The 20283-nt window shown below is 45.4% G+C and overlaps 1 protein-coding gene and 1 non-coding gene across 2 annotated transcripts in view; one reads left to right on the forward strand and one right to left on the reverse strand.

The window, feature by feature from the left end:
• The window catches only part of LOC141107400 (xaa-Pro aminopeptidase 2-like), a gene marked incomplete in the record, with an annotated part of 211680 nt that overhangs the window by 4849 nt on the left and 186548 nt on the right, over positions 1 to 20283 (forward strand). Inside the window, 1 exon segment of the mRNA XM_073598107.1 lies at positions 564 to 656. Coding sequence (XP_073454208.1) covers positions 564 to 656 — 93 coding nt within the window.
• Positions 5676 to 5748, reverse strand: TRNAR-CCU (transfer RNA arginine (anticodon CCU)). Its single transcript has one exon. It is a non-coding gene; the product is annotated as a tRNA-Arg (tRNA).

Consider the following 20283-nt stretch of genomic DNA (forward strand, 5'->3'; position numbering starts at 1 on the left):
TCTGCCAGAACTGGAAGTGACGTCATGTCGTCGCTTCCGGCCTCCCAGAACCATAGAGATGCCTGGGGACTATCTGGTCCAGGGCCAGCTCTATGGTAACCCAGTGACAGCGCTAGATTATAAAAAATCGGGCTCCCCGATGGCATGGGAGAGCTGGGAAAGGTGCCATCGGGAGGGGGGAGGGGGGGAACATCCCCTTCTGGTGCCTGTAAAAGACATCCAGCAGCTAATCAGCCACTAGGATGGCTTTTACAACACAGGAGGTCGCTGGCTGAAAAAGTAAATCTCGGGATGATGCCTGTAGCTCCGCCCATCATCCCGGTATGAAGCCTGTAGCTCCACCCATCATCCCGATATGAAGCCTGTAGCTCCGCCCATCATCCCAGTATGAAGTCAGTAGCTCCGCCCATCATTCCGGTATGACCACTGAAAGTCCAGGATGTTCACCCGTCAGGAAGGGGTTAAAGGGGAACTCCTCCCTTATTATAAATAAGACAACAAAGGCCTCTTGAGACGTGATTAGTAATTGTTTTATTTTCTCTTCCTCTATAATCGTATCACAGCGGCCATTTTTACTCCTGGAACATGTGACAGGAAGTACCCCGGAAGAATCCATGAGGCCGGGGGGGAGGACAACACTCGGAATACCAGTAATTGTAAGTGAAAGGAAACAATGTTTCAAATTATAATGTGGAGCTGGATGGGGGAGGGGGGGGCTCCTTCAGAAAAAATAAAAGTCGGCAGCTACAAAATCTCTACAAATATCGCAGCTGATGACTTTTAACCCCTTTCATACATAGTAGGTGAGGTTGAAAAAAGACACAAGTCCATCAAGTCCAACCTATGTGTGTGATTATGTGTCAGTATTACATTACATATCCGTGTATGTTGTGGTCATTCAGGTGATTATCTAATAGTTTCTTGAAGCTATCAATGCTCCCCGCTGAGACCACCGCCTGTGGAAGGGAATTCCACATCCTTGCCGCTCTTACAGTAAAGAACCCTGTACGTAGTTTAAGGTTAAACCTCTTTTCTTCTAATTTAAATGAGTTTTATTAAACTCTCTTTTGTGAAAAAGTTTTCTCCCTATTGTGGGGTCACCAGTCCGGTATTTATATATTGTGGGGTCACCAGTCCGGTATTTATATATTGTGGGGTCACCAGTCCGGTATTTATACAATGAAATCATATCCCCTCTCAAGCGTCTCTTCTCCAGAGAGAATAAGTTCAGAGCTCACAACCTTTCCTCATAACTAAGATCCTCCAGACCCTTTATTAGCTTTGTTGCCCTTCTTTGTACTCGCTCCATTTCCAGTACATCCTTCCTGAGGACTGGTGCCCAGAACTGGACAGCATACTCCAGGTGCGGCCGGACCAGAGTCTTGTAGAGCGGGAGAATTATCGTTTTATCTCTGGAGTTGATCCCCTTTTAATGCCAATATTCTGTTTGCTTTGTTAGCAGCAGCTTGGCATTGCATGCCATTGCTGAGCCTATCATCTACTAGGACCCCCAGGTCCTTCTCCATCCTAGATCCCCCCAGAGGTTCTCCCCCCAGTCTATAGATTGCATTCAGATTTTTGCCACCCAAATGCATTATTTTACATTTTTCTACATTGAACCTCTTTTGCCATGTAGTCGCCCCTCCCCCATTAATTTGTTCAGGTCTTTTTGCAAGGTTTCCACATCCTGCGGAGAAGTTATTGCCCTGCTTAGCTTAGTATCGTCTGCAAATACAGAGATTGAACTGTTTATCCCATCCTCCAGATCGTTTATGAACAAATTAAACAGGATTGGTCCCAGCACAGAACCCTGGGGAACCCCACTACCCACCCCTGACCATTCTGAGTACTCCCCATTTATCACCACCCTCTGAACTCGCCCTTGTAGCCAGTTTTCAATCCATGTACTCACCCTATGGTCCATGCCAACGCACCTTATTTTGTACAGTAAACGTTTATGGGGAACTGTGTCAAATGCTTTTGTAAAATCCAGATACACCACGTCTACGGGCCTTCCTTTATCTAGATGGCAACTCACCTCCTCATAGAAGGTTAGTAGATTGGTTTGGCAAGAACGATTCTTCATGAATCCATGCTGATTACTGCTAATGATATCATTCTTATTACTAAAATCTTGTATATAGTCCCTTATCATCCCCTCCAAGAGTTTACATACTATTGATGTTAGGCTAACTGGTCTGTAATTCCCAGGGATGTATTTTGGGTCCTTTTTAAATATTGGTGCTACATTGGCTTTTCTCCAATCAGCTGGTATCATTCCAGTCAGGGTCTATTTCTGAGCCTATTTCTGACATTTGTTGCTTACAAGTTAAAATCTGTATTTATTTGCTACAAATATACTTAGAACTCCCCAAACATTATATATATATTTTTTTTAGCAGAGACCCTAGAGAATAAAATGGCGATCACTGCAATATTTTATGTCACGCGGTATTTGTGCAGCGGTCTTTTAAACACAATTTTTTGGGGAAAAAGGACAATTTTGTGACTTAAAAAAACTAAACTGTAAAGTCAGCCCAATTTTTTTGTATATTGTGAAAGATGATGTTACGCCGAGTAAATAGATACCTAACATGTCACGCTTTGAAATTGCGCACGCTCGTGGAATGGCGACAAACGACGGTACATAAAAATCTCCATAGGCAACGCTTTTTTAGCATTACAGAGGAGGTCTAGTGCTAGAATTATTGTTCTCGCTCTGACAATTGCGGCGATCCCTCACATGTGGGATTTGAACACTGTTTACATTTGCGGGCGCGAGTTACGTATGCGTTTTCTTTGTTGCATGAGCACGCGGGGAAAGGGCGCTTTAAAAACTTTTTTTTTCTTATTTATTTCATTCATTTTAATTTTTTTACACTGTTTGTTTAAAAAAATAAAAAAAATCTGATGACTTTTATTGCTGTCGCACGGAATGTAAACATCCCCTGTGACAGTAATAGGTGGTGACAGGTCCTCTTTATGGAGGGATCGGGGGGGGGGGGGGGATCTAGAAGACCCCAGATCCCTCCTTTGCACTTAAAAGTATTCAGATCACCAGAAACGGTGATTCTGAATGCTGTCATTTTTTTTTTTTTTTAAATTGGCGCCATTGGCGGCCGAGTAAACCGGAAGTGACGTCACTTCCGGGATTTTACACCAGGGACCCGATCAGAGCCGAATCCGGCTTCCTTCGGGTCTCAGCCTAGCCGGCGGTTGCACACCGAATGGTGGCTCGGGTCTCCCCGGTGGGATTGGGGTGAACACATTTCCAAACTGCCATTTAGAGACACCCCTCCCCCTCTTCCTAAAAATCAGCTTGCGCTGTAACGAATCACGGCACAGCTGGGGCGGCGGGTGCGCACTTTACCCAGAAGCACTGATTACGCCCCTCAAAAATGGCCGCCGCATCGCCACTTTACTCGCCGACAGTACTTTTCCTGGCCGGCCGAGACCCGCTTTACCTTGTTCCAACGCTGGCTCTACAGCGATTACACGCAAGAGGCGGGGTTTATGATTTCTCCAATCACAAGCAGGGGGTGGGGATTGTGCCTCTCCAGACATTCCAGGACAAGTACTGTCAGTGAGTAAAGCGGCGATGTGGTGCCTTTTTTGGGGGGGCATCAGATCAGCCCTGGTGGTGGGGGGGCTGTGTCAGTTTCATTCTGGGGCACTGTATTGTCCTGTAATGAAGGTGCCTGGGACAGACCTGCAAAATGCGGGACTGTCCCGGGCAATGAGGGACTGTCCCGGGTAATCCAGGACCTGTGGTCATCCTAGGTGGGACGGGAGGCCTGGGAAGAGCGGCGGGCGGGGAGGGGCATCCCCTCCCGCTCCTTTAGGATAACAGCCGAACAGCTTTTAGCCACATTGGTTGTTAGCACTAAAAAGCCGATCGCCCGCTCTAAAAAAAAAAAAACGGTACCGGGGTGATGCCCGCAGCTGCATATCACCCTCTGGTAAATAACCCCTTCATGCCATGAACGCAAATTTGCCTATGGTTGGCGTGAAGGGGTTAATATTTCTGGTCAGTTACCTGTCCAGGGATCCCGCGGTGCCCTCACCTGAGCAGGTGCTGGCGCCACCATCATGACTAAGGGAAACCTGCAGGAAAGCCTTGTGGCCTCACAGCCGGATTACTACTGAACATGCGTGGAGCGCGCTGCACTCTGTGAATGGGCCGGCTGTGGAGAAAGTAGGAGGGGGGGCCGGACTTCCGGCTCAGTTCACTGCGGCGAAACCAGGTGTCCCCTCCCCCTCCCCCCACCGCAAAAGGTGCCAAATGTGGCAACAGAGAGGGGGAGGAGTCAGACGAGTGAAGCTCCCCCCCCCCCTTTTGGGTGGATCTCGGCTTTTATGCTGGGTGCACACGGATGCGATGCAGGAAACTCACAGGGATCGTTGTGTTTCCCGCCAGAAATCGCACTGTGTTCATTCGATCTGCTGCGAATGCCAATTAAAAGTTAACGACACCCCAAAAGCAGTGCTATATGAGCCGTATGAAACGATCGCACTGCACAGAATCGCATGTGATTTGCACAGGGATGTGGTGCGATTTTCTGTGACGCATCTCATCAGTGTGAACCCAGCCTAAAGCTGAACGAAACCCGTCCACTTAACTTTCCCAAAGCAGCTACATTCAGGGCTGGTTCACCCCGGGATCGGACGGGAGCACGAGCCGCATTCCTGTGCGATTCCCGCGCACTCCCCATACCGTGCGATTTTTGAGATCGAAATCGTATGAGAATGCGGAAAAAGTGGCACATGCACTACTTTAAAAAATAAAAATGTGCTGCGCAAAAATCGCATTGGAATCACGGTGCCCGCCATGTCACCGGACTCACCTTTCCCGCACCGCGTTCTGGTGTAAGGCATACTGTGATTGATGACGGCCACAGTTGCTTGTGCTCTCAAGCAAACTGTGAAGCTATCAAATTCCTGGTGGTCATCTCCATGGCATCTGCAGATCAGTTAGAAGTGAAGATGGCATCTTGGTGCCCGCAATGGTGCCCGCTTCCTTGGCGGGAGGGGATGAAAGGGTTTCGTTTTCTTTTTTGTTTTTTTTTCTTATTATTATTATAATGTTTGATTTTGTTTTTTTATTTGTAGATATTTCACATTTAGAATCGGCAAAAATGGGGACCTTCCCGATGTTAGGTGGGTGGTCATAATGTTATGGCTGATCGATGAATATCATCGATTGTAGATTCTATAATTCTCCTACAGAATAAATAATACACACCGATTATTTCCACCAAAGAAATGGAGCCGAATACATTTTACACCAAATTTATAAAGATATATTATTTATTTGCAAAATTTTATAACAGAAACGAAAAAAAAACATTTTTTCCCCGAAGTTTTCAGTCTTATTTAGTTTATTTAGCAAAAAAAACAAAACAACCCCCCCCCCCCCCAGTGGTGATTAAATACCATCAAAAGAAAGTTTTATTTGTGTGAAAAAAATGATAAAAATGTCCTCTGTGTACAGTGTTGTATGACCGCGTAATTGTCATTCAAAGTGCGACAGCGATGAAAGCTGAAAATTGGCCTGGGCGGGAAGGGGGTAAAGGTGTCTACCGTGTATTGAAGGGGTTAATGAAGTTCTACTTTAAGGTCAACTCAGATGGAGTGTCAGCTCTCTGTCTGTATCATGTGATCAGAAAAGTATAAAGCACCCCAGGTGGGACTCGAACCCACAATCCCTGGCTTAGGAGGCCAGTGCCTTATCCATTAGGCCACCGGGGCTTTGCTTCTTTTAATTTCTTCACTTTTTTCTCATTTTTGTGTCTTTTTTTGTTTTTGTTTTTTTTGTCTTTTGTTTTTGTTTTATGTGTTTTTTTGTTGTGTCTTTTGTTTTTTTGTTTGTTTTTTTTGTCTTTTGTTTTTTTTTTTTGTTTTTTGTCTTTTGTTTTTTGTTTTAAATGTACAGTATTTATTTATTATTGTACATTTTTTTTTATTGTAAATAAATCAATTGAAGGAAGTGAATCTAAGGCCTTGATAATAAGAGATCGGTCACTGTTATCTCCTGGCTCCCCATAGGTGGGGCCTTTTTCGGACCCCTAAACCTTACGATGATTTGGAGGAAGGAGAAAACCCCCCTCCTTGGTCAGATTGTCTCCAGGGGTGGGGGGGGAATTCCTTCCTGACCCCCGAAGGCGATCGGATTGTCCCTGAATCATCAGTCTAGGGTGCCCCGTTCATCTCCCTGTACGATGCTCAGATATCTGACATGTGTGCGGGTGTGGGTGCACGGCCCCGGAAGCAGACAGTGTGCATCCATGTACCTACACCCGCACACATGTCAGATTGGGAGCAACGTCTGTGTCTGTGAAGGGGGGTGTTTTTGAAATGGGGATGCACAGGTGGTCCACTCCTCCTTCGTTTTTTTTTCTGTTTTTTGTGTTTCTTTTTTTAATGTTTTTGTCTTTGTTTTGTTTTTTATCTTTGTTTTGTTTTTTGTGTTTTTTTTTTGGGGGGGGGGCAGGTATCTAGTTGTGACAAGTACCCACTTCCACTTCCCTAGGCGTTCCATGTACCCCTGTGCAGGCAGTCCCATTGATGGCTAATGAGACGCAGGAGATGTATGGACACAGACGCTGATCCTGATCTTACATGTGTGCGGGTGTGGGTGCACGGCCCCGGCTGCAGACAGTGTGCATCCATGTACCTACACCCGCACACATGTCAGATTGGGAGCAGCGTCTGGCTTAGCCACAATCCCTGGCTTAGGAGGCCGGTGCCTTATCCATTAGGACACCGGGGCTTTGGGGTTTTTTTTTTGTTTTTTGTCTTTTTTTGTTATTTATTTTTGTCTTTGTTTTTTTTTTTGTTTTTATTCTGTTTTTTTTTTGTTTTTTTGTTTTTTGTTTTGTTTTTAAATGTACAGTATTTATTTTTGTACATTTTTTTTTTTATTGTAAATAAATCTAAATGATTTAGATGTAGGAAATCATTCTAAGGCCTTGAAATGATTCTAAGGCCTTGATAATCAGAGATCGGTCACTGTTATCCTCTGGCTCCCCATAGGTGGGGCCTTTTTTTGGACCCCTAAACCTTACGATGATTCAGAGGAAGGCGAAAACCCCCTCCTTGGTCAGATTGTCTCCAAAGTGGGGGAAAAAATTCCTTCCTGACCCCTGAAGGCGATCGGATTGTCCCTGAATCATCAGTCTAGGGTGCCCCGTTCATCTCCCTGTACAATGCTCAGAATGTAGAACCGGGACCCCAATATAAAAGGGGGATCCCCATCCAGATATGTGAAGAAGTCGGAATATTTAATGTTCCCGCGTCAAGACAATACAATATAACATCCATTTTATTTATCATTTACAGACAAAATCACATAAAGTAGAACATTCTGCTGACAGCCATTGACTTCCCTTCCTCTTTTGGTGTTTTTTATTTTTTTTGGGGGGGGGGTACCTAGTTGTGACAGGTACCCACTTCCACTTCCCCTGGGATAACCTAGGTGTTCCATGTACCCCTGTGCAGGCAGTCCCATTGATGGCTAATGAGACGCAGTAGATGTATGGACACAGACGCTGATCCTAATCTGACATGTGTGCGGGTGTGGGTGCACGGCCCCGGAAGCAGACAGTGTGCATCCGTGTACCTACACCCGCACACATGTCAGATTGGGAGCAGCGTCTGGCTTAGCCACAATCCCTGGCTTAGGAGGCCAGTGCCTTATCCATTAGGACACCGGGGTTTTGTTTGTTTTTTGTCTGTTTTCTTTTTTGGTTTTGTCTTTATTTTTTGTGGGTTTTTTTGTTTTTAGGAAATGATTCTAAGGCCTTGATAAATCAGAGATCGGTCACTGTTATCCTCTGGCTCCCCATAGGTGGGGCCTTTTTTCAGACCCCTAAACCTTACGATGATTCAGAGGAAGGCGAAAACCCCCCTCCTTGGTCATATTGTCTCCAAAGTGGGGAAAAAATTCCTTCCTGACCCCCGAAGGCGATCGGATTGTCCCTGAATCATCAGTCTAGGGTGCCCCGTTCATCTCCCTGTACGATGCTCAGATATCTGACATGTGTGCGGGTGTGGGTGCACGGCCCCGGATGCAGACAGTGTGCATCCATGCTCCTACACCCGCACACATAGATTGGGAGCAGCGTCTGTGGAGGGTTGTGTTTTTGAAATGGGGATGCACAGGCGTTCCATGCACCCCTGTGCAGGCAGTCCCATTGATGGCTAATGGGACGCAGCAGATGTATGGACGCAGACGCTGATCCTGATCTTACATGTGTGCGGGTGTGGGTGCACGGCCCCGAATGCAGACAGTGTGCATCCATGTACCTACACCCGCACACATGTCAGATTGGGAGAAGCGTCTGTGTCTGTGAAGGGGGGTGTTTTCCCACAAAGGGACGCACAACTACCAAGTATACATGTAATGAAGTCTGTATAAGAAGATTTGATATCCGGGTGTAATATCTGTATAGTGATTGTGTCTTGTGTGTCATTGTCTTTGTATTTTCTATGTGATTGTTATAGATAGACCTCCATTATCTTCCTGAAGAAGCAGATCTGGCCTCGGAGAGACGTGTATGGAGGTCTTGGTGGGGAAGGGAGGTCAATGGTTGTCAGCACAATGATTTATTATACTTTATGTCTTTTCTTCTGTGAATGATGAATAAAATGGATGTTTTCTGTTATTGTCGGGATGTGGGGACCTTCCAAATCCGAGCGTCTTCCCAGATGGTTGTTGGTTCTACTGCATTATACATGCCAAGGCCTTAGTGAACCAACGCTGGCTCTGTGGTGGTGGAGGGGCGGCCAGTAACTGCCGCCTCATGCTCTCTCTCATGTAGGAGAAGCCGTTGAAGTTCTTCTGGTACTTTGCTTTTATTGGACGATCCCTGTCTACCCTGGTCATGAATTTTTTCATCTTCATTCTTCTATAGATTGGTTTCTTCTTCTTCTGGAAAAAAGGAAAAAGACATTAAGAGATTCTGGTTGATACAGAAAATGGTAACAAAGCATAGTGACCCCCCCCCCCAACTCTGATGTGCTGCGGATTACCCCAAGAAGGTTCCTTCAAGCCCAGCTCTCTCTAGTGGTGAGAAGAAGCGTTGCACTTCATCAACACACCGTTGAACTATATCTAGACCAGGGATCTTCCAAACTACGGCTCTCCAGCTGTTGCGGAATTACACGTCCCATGAGGCATTGTAAAACTCTCAGACATGACCAGGCATGATGGGAATTGTAGTTCCTGAACAACTGGAGGGCCGTAGTTTGGAGACCACCCTGATCTAGACCATGTGTGTCAAACAGAAGGCTCGCGGGCCAAATCTGACCCATCAGGGATCACCGAGTAAATAAAGCAGGATGATTGGTATACTTACTGATCCCGATGCCAATGGCGAGGTGGCCTTTCCTTTCTCTAAGTCGGTCCAGTCGATCTCCTCGAAATATTTGTGGTGTCTGATGTCACTTACAAGTTCTGTTCGCTCTTCTTGGTCCTTACATAGGAGCTGTAGAGAAGAATGAAATATAATAAGAAACAATGCAAGAACAATAACAATATGTGGACAACACCCACTATTTTAATATTTGATTCTGACAGCGACATATTTCAGCTTCTGCAGCTGTGGTCCTGATTGGATCGGGGCGTAGCATGGTACCTTATTTGTGTCATCTTAGCTCATTAAAGTTTTTAAAGGAGGAGTAAAAAAAAATAAAGATATTTTGTAATTGTTATGAAACTGATTGTAAAGCCTAAGTGGTTGTAAAGGCAGAAGGTGCAGAAGCCCCTCCCCCTCCCTCGGCCCCCCTAATACTTATCTGAGCCCCATCTCTATCCAGCGATGTCCACGAGTGTCTTGGCCATCCGGGACTCTCCCACCTGATTGGCTGAGACACAGCAGCAGCGCCATTGGCTCCCGCTTCTATCAATCAAAGTGAGTTAGCCAATCAGGAGAGAGAGGGGGACGGGCCCGAACTGCAGCTCAGTGTCTGAATGGACAATTAGAGCTGCGGCTCGGCTCGGATGCCCCCCCCATAGCAAGCTGGAACAGATTTGTATCCCTTAAAAGAAGGTAAAGTTCAGTGTATACTCACCCTTGTTAAGAGGTCCTGGAGGTTGCAGTCCATGGTAACTGGATAATGGGGTTCCATATTTACTAATGCCAACATTATGTTATGGATGTTCTGCATGTAAGCATAGAAGGGATGCAGTCCAAAGATCATTTCATATACGATCAATCCCAAGGCGAAATAGTCCACGGAGGTGAAGTACGGCACGTTGACAATGACCTGTAGAAACAAAAGGGAGAGAAATAAGGATGAGAACATTCCTGAGCCAGGCAGAGGACAGAGATGACTCCATGCTGATGTACACTATATTGTCAAAAGTATTGTGACACCTGCCTATCCACACGCATAAACATTAATGGCATCCCAGTCTTAGTCCGTAGGGTTCAATATTGAGTTGGCTCCGCCCTTTGCAGTTATAACAGGTTCAACTCTTCTGGGAAGGCCGTCCACAAGGTTAAAGCGGAGTTCCACACAAAAATGGAACTTCCGCTTTCCGGAACCCTCCCCCCCTCCGGTGTCACATTTGGCACCTTTCAGGGGGGAGGGGGGTGCAGATACCTGTCTAAGACAGGTATTTGCACCCACTTCCGGCATAGACTCCCATGGGAGTCTATGCCTCTTCCTGTCCCTCCGCGCTGTCTCCTGGGAAACACACAGGTCCCAGGAGATAGTGGGGACCAGTTACGATGCGCAGCGCGACTCGCGCATGCGCAGTAGGGAACCGGAAAGTGAAGCCGCAATGCTTCACTTCCTGATTCCCTCACCTAGGATGGCGGCGGCAGCTGCCGAGAACCGAGCGGTTTCTCGGCGTCGGCTGCCGACATTGCTGGACCCTGGACAGGTAAGTGGCCATTTATTAAAAGTCAGCAGCTGCAGTATTTGTAGCTGCTGGCTTTTAATATTTTTTTTTTTAGGCGGTTTAGGTGGACTCCCTCTTTAAGGAGTGTGTCTATGGGAATGTTTGACCATTCTTCCAGAAGAGCATTTGTGAAGTCAGGCACTGATGTTGGACGAGAAGGAAGGCCTGGCTCGCAGTCTCTGCTTTAGTTCATCCCAAAGGTGTTCTATTGGGTTGAGGTCAGGACTGTGTGCAGGCCAGTCAAGTTCCTCCACCCCAAACTCACTTATTCATGTCTTTATGGACCTTGCTTTGTGCACTGGTGCGCAGTCATGCTGGAACACGAAGGGGCTATCCCCAAACTGTTCCCACAAAGTTGGAAACATGAAATTGTCCAAAATGTCTTGGTATGGTGGCACCTTAAGAGTTCCCACCACTGGAACTAAGGGGTCAAGCCCAACCCCTTAAAAAATACCCCCCACACCATAATCCCCCTCGACTAAATAATTTGGACCAGTACACAAAGCAAGGTCCATAAAGACACAAATGAGCAAATTTGGGGTGGAGGAACTTGTTTGGACTGGTCCTGACCTCAACGTTTGGGATGAATTAGAGCAGAGACTGCAAGCCAGGCCTTTCTCATCCAACATCAGTGCCTGACCTCACAAATGCTCTTCTGGAAGAATGATCAAACATTCCCATAGACACCCTCCTAAACCTTGTGGACGGCCTTCCCAGAAGAGTTGAAGCTGTTATAGCTGCAAAGGGCGGAGCCAACTCCATATTGAACCCTACGGACTAAGACTGGGATGCCATTAAAGTTCATGTGTGTGTAAAGGCATGAGTCCCAATACTTTTGACAATATAGTGTATGTAATATGTGAAGCCTCCCAGGAGTCCTAAAATTGTGCTAAGATTCAAAATATAACAAACGAAGGTGAAGCTTGTGAATATTGGAGGTGGGGCATAAAGTATATGATAAAGGTATACGGACCCCAATAGGACAATGTTCACAAGCGCTCACCATGGTAAAGAGAAGGAGGAATACAGCAGGTGAGCCATTCCTGAAGCTTTTATCCTATTTGTATGTGTGAGTCGGGCCAGACAGATCCCTCCATCTACACCCCGGGCCTCAATGTCCTCCACAAAGAAGCTCCCACACTGCTACAACTCTCAGAACTTCCCCTTTTGTTGGGTATAGTTGTGGCCTGGAGACCCACCGAAAGTAACCGGGACCCCAGTGGAGGAATTCTCCATTTAATGAAAGGGGAGCCCCTTTATGGCCTTTCTGTATCCCATAATAATTACAATTAAGTCTAATATCAGAATATCATAAAACTTACTTCTGGGGCAAGGTATGACGGTGTACCCACACGTCCTCTGATCCTATTGGAACTGGTGACACCAGCCACAGACAAGCCGAAATCGGCAATCTTGATATGTCCTTCACCGTTCAGTTGAATGTTCTCCGGCTTGAGATCTCTGTGAAGAAAAGAAGTGAACAGTTAGCTCTGCATATCCTACATTATATTAAGAGAGAAAAGATACAAATATATATCTATGCAAAGAAGAATGAAGATTGATGGGTGGACATTGGCTTATTTGATATCCGCCTACAAGAAGATCTCTGTTCTGGGGTTCACAGCTCCGCCCACCTGCTATATTCACCATGAGGAGCTCTCACTCCTCTTGCTGGATTTTGTATAAATCCTACATTAAGCAGAATATGGCATGAACAGGGAGACTTCTGCAGTAAAGGAAGGAGACTTTATGGGAGGCAACACAACTGGAAACTCATGGAACTGGTGGAAAGTCTTCCTGATTCACCAAAAAAATACCAGAAGCCGAGGGGTGATTGCACCCAACATTACGTACCCATAACTACAAGAACAATTATGGTGGAGTGACCCATTAAAGCTGAATTTGGGGTGAAAAAGAAAATACCCATGTGATAGGCCTCCCCCCACACTGCAATGGTTTATGCCTTGGGTACCAATAAAAGGGAGGTTTATTCACCTAATCCCCACTCTCACAGTCCAATCCCCACAGCCTCAGGGTGAAAAGAGGGGCCGGGAAGGAGGTCAGCAAAAGTCCTTGCTATTGGTCCCCTAGGCATAAATAATCATGTAACCCTTGTAGTGAGGTGGGAGCCCCTCTACAAGGGAGGGTTTTTCTTTTCCCCGGGGTTCACCTTTAAATTTCGCATTATTAATCAGCTGATCCAATCCTTACCTGTGGACGATCTGACGAGCGTGCAGGAATTGCAGTCCACATATTATTTCCGCAGTGATGAATCTGATGGAGAAAGAAAGATATGAATTGGCATTCAAAACCATCACAGACCAAAAAAAAGGTAAACGTACAGAGGGGTATGGATGGAAGGGCTAGGGATGGACGGGGTATGGATGGAGTGTTATGGATGGACGGGGTATGGAAGTAAGGATATGGATGGACGTGGTATGGATGGACCGGGTATGGATGGACAGGTTATGGATGGACGGGATATGTATGGACAGGTTATGGATGGACAGGGTATGGATGGACAGGGTATGGATGGACAGGGTATGGATGGATGGGATATGGATGGACGGGGTATGGATGGACGGGGTATGGATGGACGGGGTATGGATGGACGGGGTATGGATGGACGAGATATGGATGGACAGGGTATGGATGGATGGGATATGGATGGACGGCATATGGATGGACGGGGTATGGATAGACGGGATATGGATGGACAGGGTATGGATGGACAGGGTATGGATGGACAGCATATGGATGGACGGGGTATGGATGGACGGGGTATGGATGGACGGGGTATGGATGGACGGGGTATGGATGGACGGGGTATGGATGGACGGGATATGGATGGACAGGGTATGGATGGACAGGATACGGATGGACGGGGTATGGATGGACGGGGTATGGATGGACGGGGTATGGATGGACAGGGTATGGATGGACAGGGTATGGATGGATGGGATATGTATGGACAGGGTATGGATAGACGGGATATGGATGGACGGGGTATGGATGGACGGGGTATGGATGGACAGGATATGGATGGACGGGGTATGGATGGACGGGGTATGGATGGACGGGATATGGATGGACGGGGTATGGATGGACGGGGTATGGATGGACGGGGTATGGATGGACGGGGTATGGATGGACGGGATATGGATGGACAGGGTATGGATGGACAGGATATGGATGGACGGGGTATGGATGGATGGGGCCTGGCTATGTCACTGCCTGTGGTCAGCCACCCCTGACACCAACGTGAACCATCATCAGACTTACCTTGCGGTGTTCTCTTCGATTACCCAAAATTTTGACATCAATCCCAAAAGATCGCCTCCGCTCAGGAATTCCATGACAAAGACCAGATGATTCTGTATGAAAAGAAGAGGTAGAGGTTACATTATAGACATCTCTGATTTCACGTTGTTGAAGAATGTACAGAGTTATGCACACAAGTTAGGAAAACCAAACAGAGAAATGACGTAGGCCACCATGGCTGGACTATCCTGATCTCAATACTAGTTTTGTGTGGCTGTTAGGGTGATCCAGTCATTTCAGTACTTTTGGCCACCATTCTGGAAGTCTCGTGTGGATGAGCAGACCTGACTTCTCCAGTCATCCTAGCTGCAGGATGGTTCTGACTCAGTGACTCAAAGCTTTGAGGTCAGAGGCAGCCAGGCAACTAGCATTTTCAAAAGTAGGTCAGCAATGGGGGCCTCTCAGTAAACGGTTTCTATAAAGGAAACCTCTACTCTGTACAGTTTACTTCATCAATCTCCAGCCTTGTATGAAGCTCTCTAGAGTTCTGCTCTCATCTATATTGCTTCCCTGACTACAGCCGGAGCCCTCAGAAAAAGCTGGTTTGGGACACAACAGTGGAGCTCCCCTCTGCCTCTCACAATTCAACACTTATTGGCTGAAGGACTAATTTAAAAGAACTAAGACTATCATCAGGGGAAGGGGGGATGCTTAGCCTTGTGTAAGTTTTGACTCCCAAAAAAGTCACCATTTGAATAATTGGTTTAGGGCAGGGATATGCAATTAGCGGACCTCCAGCTGTTGCAGAACTACAAGTCCCATGAGGCATAGCAAGACTCTGACAGCCACAAGCATGACACCCGGAGGCAGAGGCATGATGGGACTTGTAGTTTTGCAACAGCTGGAGGTCCGCTAATTGCATATACCTGGTTTAGGGGGTCTGCATCAGTAGGGGAGCGCAGTACAGGAAAGAGATGAAGAAATGGAAAGATGAAAAGACTTACCTCCGTCTGGAATGATCCAAACAGATTAGTGATGAATCGATTGCCACTGCACGCTTGTAGTATGTTCTTCTCCAGAAGAGCACAACTGAAGTCTTTTTTAAGTGATATTTTTTTCACTATTTTTATCGCCATCTTCTGTTCCATGGCATAATGAGAGGCCAACACCACCTTCCCGAAGGCCCCGTGTCCAAGTACTTTATGGTAAGTAAAGCTTTCCATTGATAGTTCACACGGCTGGTCACTGTCAACAGGACCACCTGATGGAATGCTTGCTAGTGCATCATGGATTGAAGCATAGCCAGATAATGCACTGTGGGATGAAACGTGTGAAGGTAGATTACTTCGTAGTGCACTGTGCTTTGAAGCCCATTTGCTGGAGGTTTGAGCCAATGGTCCTTCTTCTTCCTCTTTGGAGGTGGTAAATGATGAAAGTTGAGTATTCTCACCCTCACTGGTGGATAGAGTGAGCGGAGTATTCTTGTCCTCAATGTTTGTAACCAGTGGAGTTGCGTCAATCTCACTGGTGATTGGAACCTCTGGAATTTTCTTTTCCTTGGTGTCTGTAGCCAGTAGGTGTTCCTCACTCTCACTGGAGATTGGAACCACTGGTACTATCTTGTCCTCGGTGTCTGTAGCCAGTAGGTGTTCCTCACTCTCACTGGAGATTGGAACCACTGGTATTGTCTTGTCCCCATTTCTAGCCGGTTGGGTTTCCTCACTCTCAGTAGTGGGTCCATCCCCTGTAGTCGGCTGTATTTTGGTGGTGATGGGGTCATTATTTTCTTCTGGAGAGAGGAAAAAAAACAATTATTTATATTCCTGCTATTTACACATCATTTACTAATGTTACACACAATGGACATGTAAATACATTTCATTTTTCATATGTAAGTGAATGTCAGCAGTGTTATGAGAATGATTTTGTATTACACTTTTTTCTTAATGGAGATTTTATATATATATGGACAGTGTGGGAGTTCTGGGCCCCTGGGAGTCGATACTTAGTGCGCGGTTTTCTGTGCCAGTCCCTGTGAAATCTCTAACAGCTCAAACATCTCACACTTGTTTTCCTCAAACCATTCTTGAGTTCATCAGACCAGGTCACCTTCTTCCATTGCTCTGTGCTCCAGTTCTGATGCTCACGTGCCCATTGTAGAGACAATGGCTGTAGACACAGGTTAGCATGGGCACCCTGACCGGTCTTCGGCGACACAGCCCCCATACACAACAAACTGCGATGCTCTGTGTGTTCTGACACCTTTCTATCAGAACCAGCATTCACTTTTTCACCAATTTGCGCTCCAGTAGCTCACCTATTGGACCAGACTACAGAGGCCAGCCTTCCCTCCCCACCTCCATCAAATGAGCCTTCCCTCCCCACATCAATCAATTAGCCTTCCCTCCCCACCTCCATCAATTAGCCTTCCCTCCCCACCTCCATATATGTGCCTTCCCTCCCCACCTCCATCAATGAGCCTTCCTTCCCAATGTGCAAGAATGAGCCTTGGCTTCCCATGACCCTGTCACCGGTTGGCTGGTTTCCTTCCTTGGACCCCTCTTGGTCAGTCCTGACCACTGAAGACTGGGAACGTCCCACAAGAGCTGGAGTTTTGAAGTTGCTCTGACCCCGTTGTCCAGACATTACAATTTGGTCCTTGTCAAAGTCTGTCAAATCCTTACACTTTTTTTTTTGCTTTCAGTACATCAACTTCAGGGACAACATGTTCACTGGCTGCCTAATATATCCCACCCACTTATAGGTGCTGACCAGATAATCATTGTCTATTCACTTTACCTGTCAGTGGTCAGAATGTTATGGCTGATCGGTGTATTTGTGTGTATACAGTATATACCTTGCATGAAAACATACTTTTAGGAAACCTCCCTATTCACAATTCAAAATGTGCAGTCAACCAATATATATATATATACACACACAGTGATGGAAAAAAGTATTTAATTGGCTGCTGATTTTGTACATTTGCCCACTGACAAAGAAACGATCGGTCTATAATTTTATTGGTCGGTTTATTATAACAGTGAGAGACAGAATAACAACAAAAATATCCAGAAAAACACACTTCAAAAAGGTTATAAATTGATTTGCATTTTAATGAGTGGAATAAGTATTTGATCCCCTATCAGTGAGATTTCTGGCTCCCAGGTGTCTTCTATACAGGTAACGAGCTGAGATTAGGAGGACTTTTCTTAAAGGGAGTGCTCCTCACCTCAGCTTGTTACCTGTATAAAAGACACCTGTCCGCAGAAGCAATCAATCAGATTCCAATCTCTCCACCATGGCCAACACCAAAGAGCTGTCCAAGGACGTCGGGGAGAAGATTGTAGATCTACACATGGATGGAATGGGCTACAAGACCATCGCCAAGCAGCTTGGTGAGAGGGAGAAAACAGTTGGTGCGATTATTTGCAAATGGAGGAAACACAAAATAACTGTCAATCTCCCTCAGTCTGAGGCTCCATACAAGATCTCACCTCGTGGAGTTTCAATGATCATGAGAACAGTGAGGAATCAGCCCAGAACTACACAGGAGAATCTTGTCAATGATCTCAGCTGGGACCATAGTCACCAAGAAAACAATCGGTAACACACTACACCGTGAAGGTCTGAAATCCTGCACCACCCGCAAGGTCCTCCTACTCCAGAAATCACATGTACAGGCCAGTCTGAAGTCTGCTAATGAACATTTGAATGATTCAGAGGAGAACTGGGGGTAAGGGTTGTGGTCAGATGAGACCAAAATCGAGATCTTTGGCACCAACTCAACTCGTCGTGTTTGGAGGGGGAGGAATGCTGCCTATGACCCCAAGAACACCATCCCCCACTGTCATACATGGAGGTGGAAACATTATGCTTTGGGGGTGTTTTTCTGCTAAGGGGACAGGACAACTTCACTGCACCAAAGGGACGATGGATGGGGCCATGTACTGTTAAATCTTGGGTGAGAACCTCCTTCCCTCAGCCAGGGTATTGAAAATGGGTCGTGGATGGGTATTCCAGAATGACAATGACCCAAAACACATGGCCAAGGCAATAAAGGAGTGGCTCAAGAAGAAGTATATTGGTGGCCTAGCCGGTCAGACATTAATTCCATAGAATATATGTGGAGGGAGCTGAAGGTTCGAGTGACCAAATGTGGGCCTGGAAACCTTAATGACTTGGAGAGGATCTGCAAAGAGGACAAAATCCCTCCTGAGATGTGTGCAAACCTGGAGGCCAACTCCAAGAAACGTCTGACCTCTGTGATTGCCAACAAGGGTTTCTCCACCAACTACTAAGTCATGTTTTGTGAAGGGGTCAGATACTTATTTCACTCATTAAAATGCAAATCAATTTATAACTTTTTTGAAATGCGTTTTTTTGGATATTTTTGTTGTTATTCTGTCTCTCACTGTTATAATAAACCGACCATTAAAATTATAGACTGATCGATTCTTTGTCAGTGAGCAAACGTACAAAATCAGCAGGGGAGCAAATCATTTTTCCCTTCACTTTGTATCTATGCATTCATTTGCCCTGCAGTACTTTGTGTGCTATTTCTCTATTATAATACTTACCTACAGCCTTATCTTCTGTGGATTTTGGTTGATAAAAGGGGCAGATTCTGCATAGAACTGCCCTGACCCCCCGCCCAATTGCCCTACCCTCACCCCTTGGAGGGGCAGTATCCTCAGGCTGGCGGTCCTCTGTTATGGGGTTTACTCTGAGAAGTACAACGTTCTCCTCTTTCTTGGTGATCAGAAGATCCTTCACATTGTATCTTCTCTTCTTCAATAGATTTCCAATTGCCCAACACCCACCCTTCTGGGGGGTAGGTATTATGGGCTGGGTGGTAGGTGGGTGTTCCTCTGTTAAAGGACCCACTTTTAGCAATAAAACAGGTTCCCCTGTGTTGGTTTTCAGAGAATCCTGCACCTCATACATTTTTTTTCTCGCAAAAAGCCGCATCATTCTAGAAAAAATGAGCAACAAACGCTGAGAACACAGGTCTGCTTCCTCTTCACTCAGAGGTCACTTACTGTCTGAGCTGCAACTGCTGGGAGGATTCTTTGTAAAGGGTTCTGCCACTATGACATCACTGTTGTCATGGCAACACAAGTCTGCCACTATGACCTCACATATGCAAATGACTTGTGTTGCCATGACAATAACTGACATGCAAATGAGGTCACATGCCTGTGTTGCGTTGCCATGAAGATTACTGTCATATGCAAATGAGGTCCATCCCAATAACTGGTAAACACCACCATTGGACCTTCTATTGTGTATCAGAATTTTATATGGGCATATTTATTTATTTTTTGGTCTAATAAAAGGAAATCTGGGATATTTGTGTTGGCTTACATCTGATTTATTCATGTTTAATGACCATAATAAAATGATTGTATTCATGTCTAGAGATTCAGTTCACAAAGCTGTAATAACACCGGCATGAGCTGCTCTATTTTTAGCTCTGTAAAGGTCAAATTTCAAATCTGCTGCCAAAAAATAACTGACATTTGTTTGAAAATTTTGAATTTCTTGTCGGCTGCTGAAAAAATAACTGACTTTTTTTTTTTTTTTTATTTTGACAAACTCATCGTCATTTGTTTAATAAAGATTATTAGACTTCATTTATATTTTAAGGGGACTTTTCATTAAAAAAGTTTAAAGATAAAATCTTATATCAAAATAGATCTATTAGATTTCCATGTTACAGGAGATTATTTTACTTGCAAATTTTTAAAACATTTATTTCACTCTCATTTTTTTTTTTTAGTGTTTCCAATATATTTGTATAAACTATTGGATATTCTACCCTTGCTGTACTATTTAATGAATTTCATTATTTATAAATTCTTTATTTTAAAAAAAATCTGAAGAAAATCTTTGAAAATAACATTTTGAATTTCTTGGCGGCTGCTGAAAAAATAACTTACTTTTTTTTTTTTTTTATTTGTATTTTTTTGCTCATTGCTGAAAAAAAAGGTTGTTTATTGTGAGTGTGCAAGACTCCATGTACAAACACATATCAGTTAATTATGGGGGGGGGGGGGGGGGGGGCCTTATTTCTGTCCAGTACCAGCCTGTAATACTCCTCTATTACCCGACCA

This window comes from Aquarana catesbeiana, linkage group LG09, assembly GCF_042186555.1.
Source record: "Aquarana catesbeiana isolate 2022-GZ linkage group LG09, ASM4218655v1, whole genome shotgun sequence".
NCBI lineage: Eukaryota > Metazoa > Chordata > Amphibia > Anura > Ranidae > Aquarana > Aquarana catesbeiana.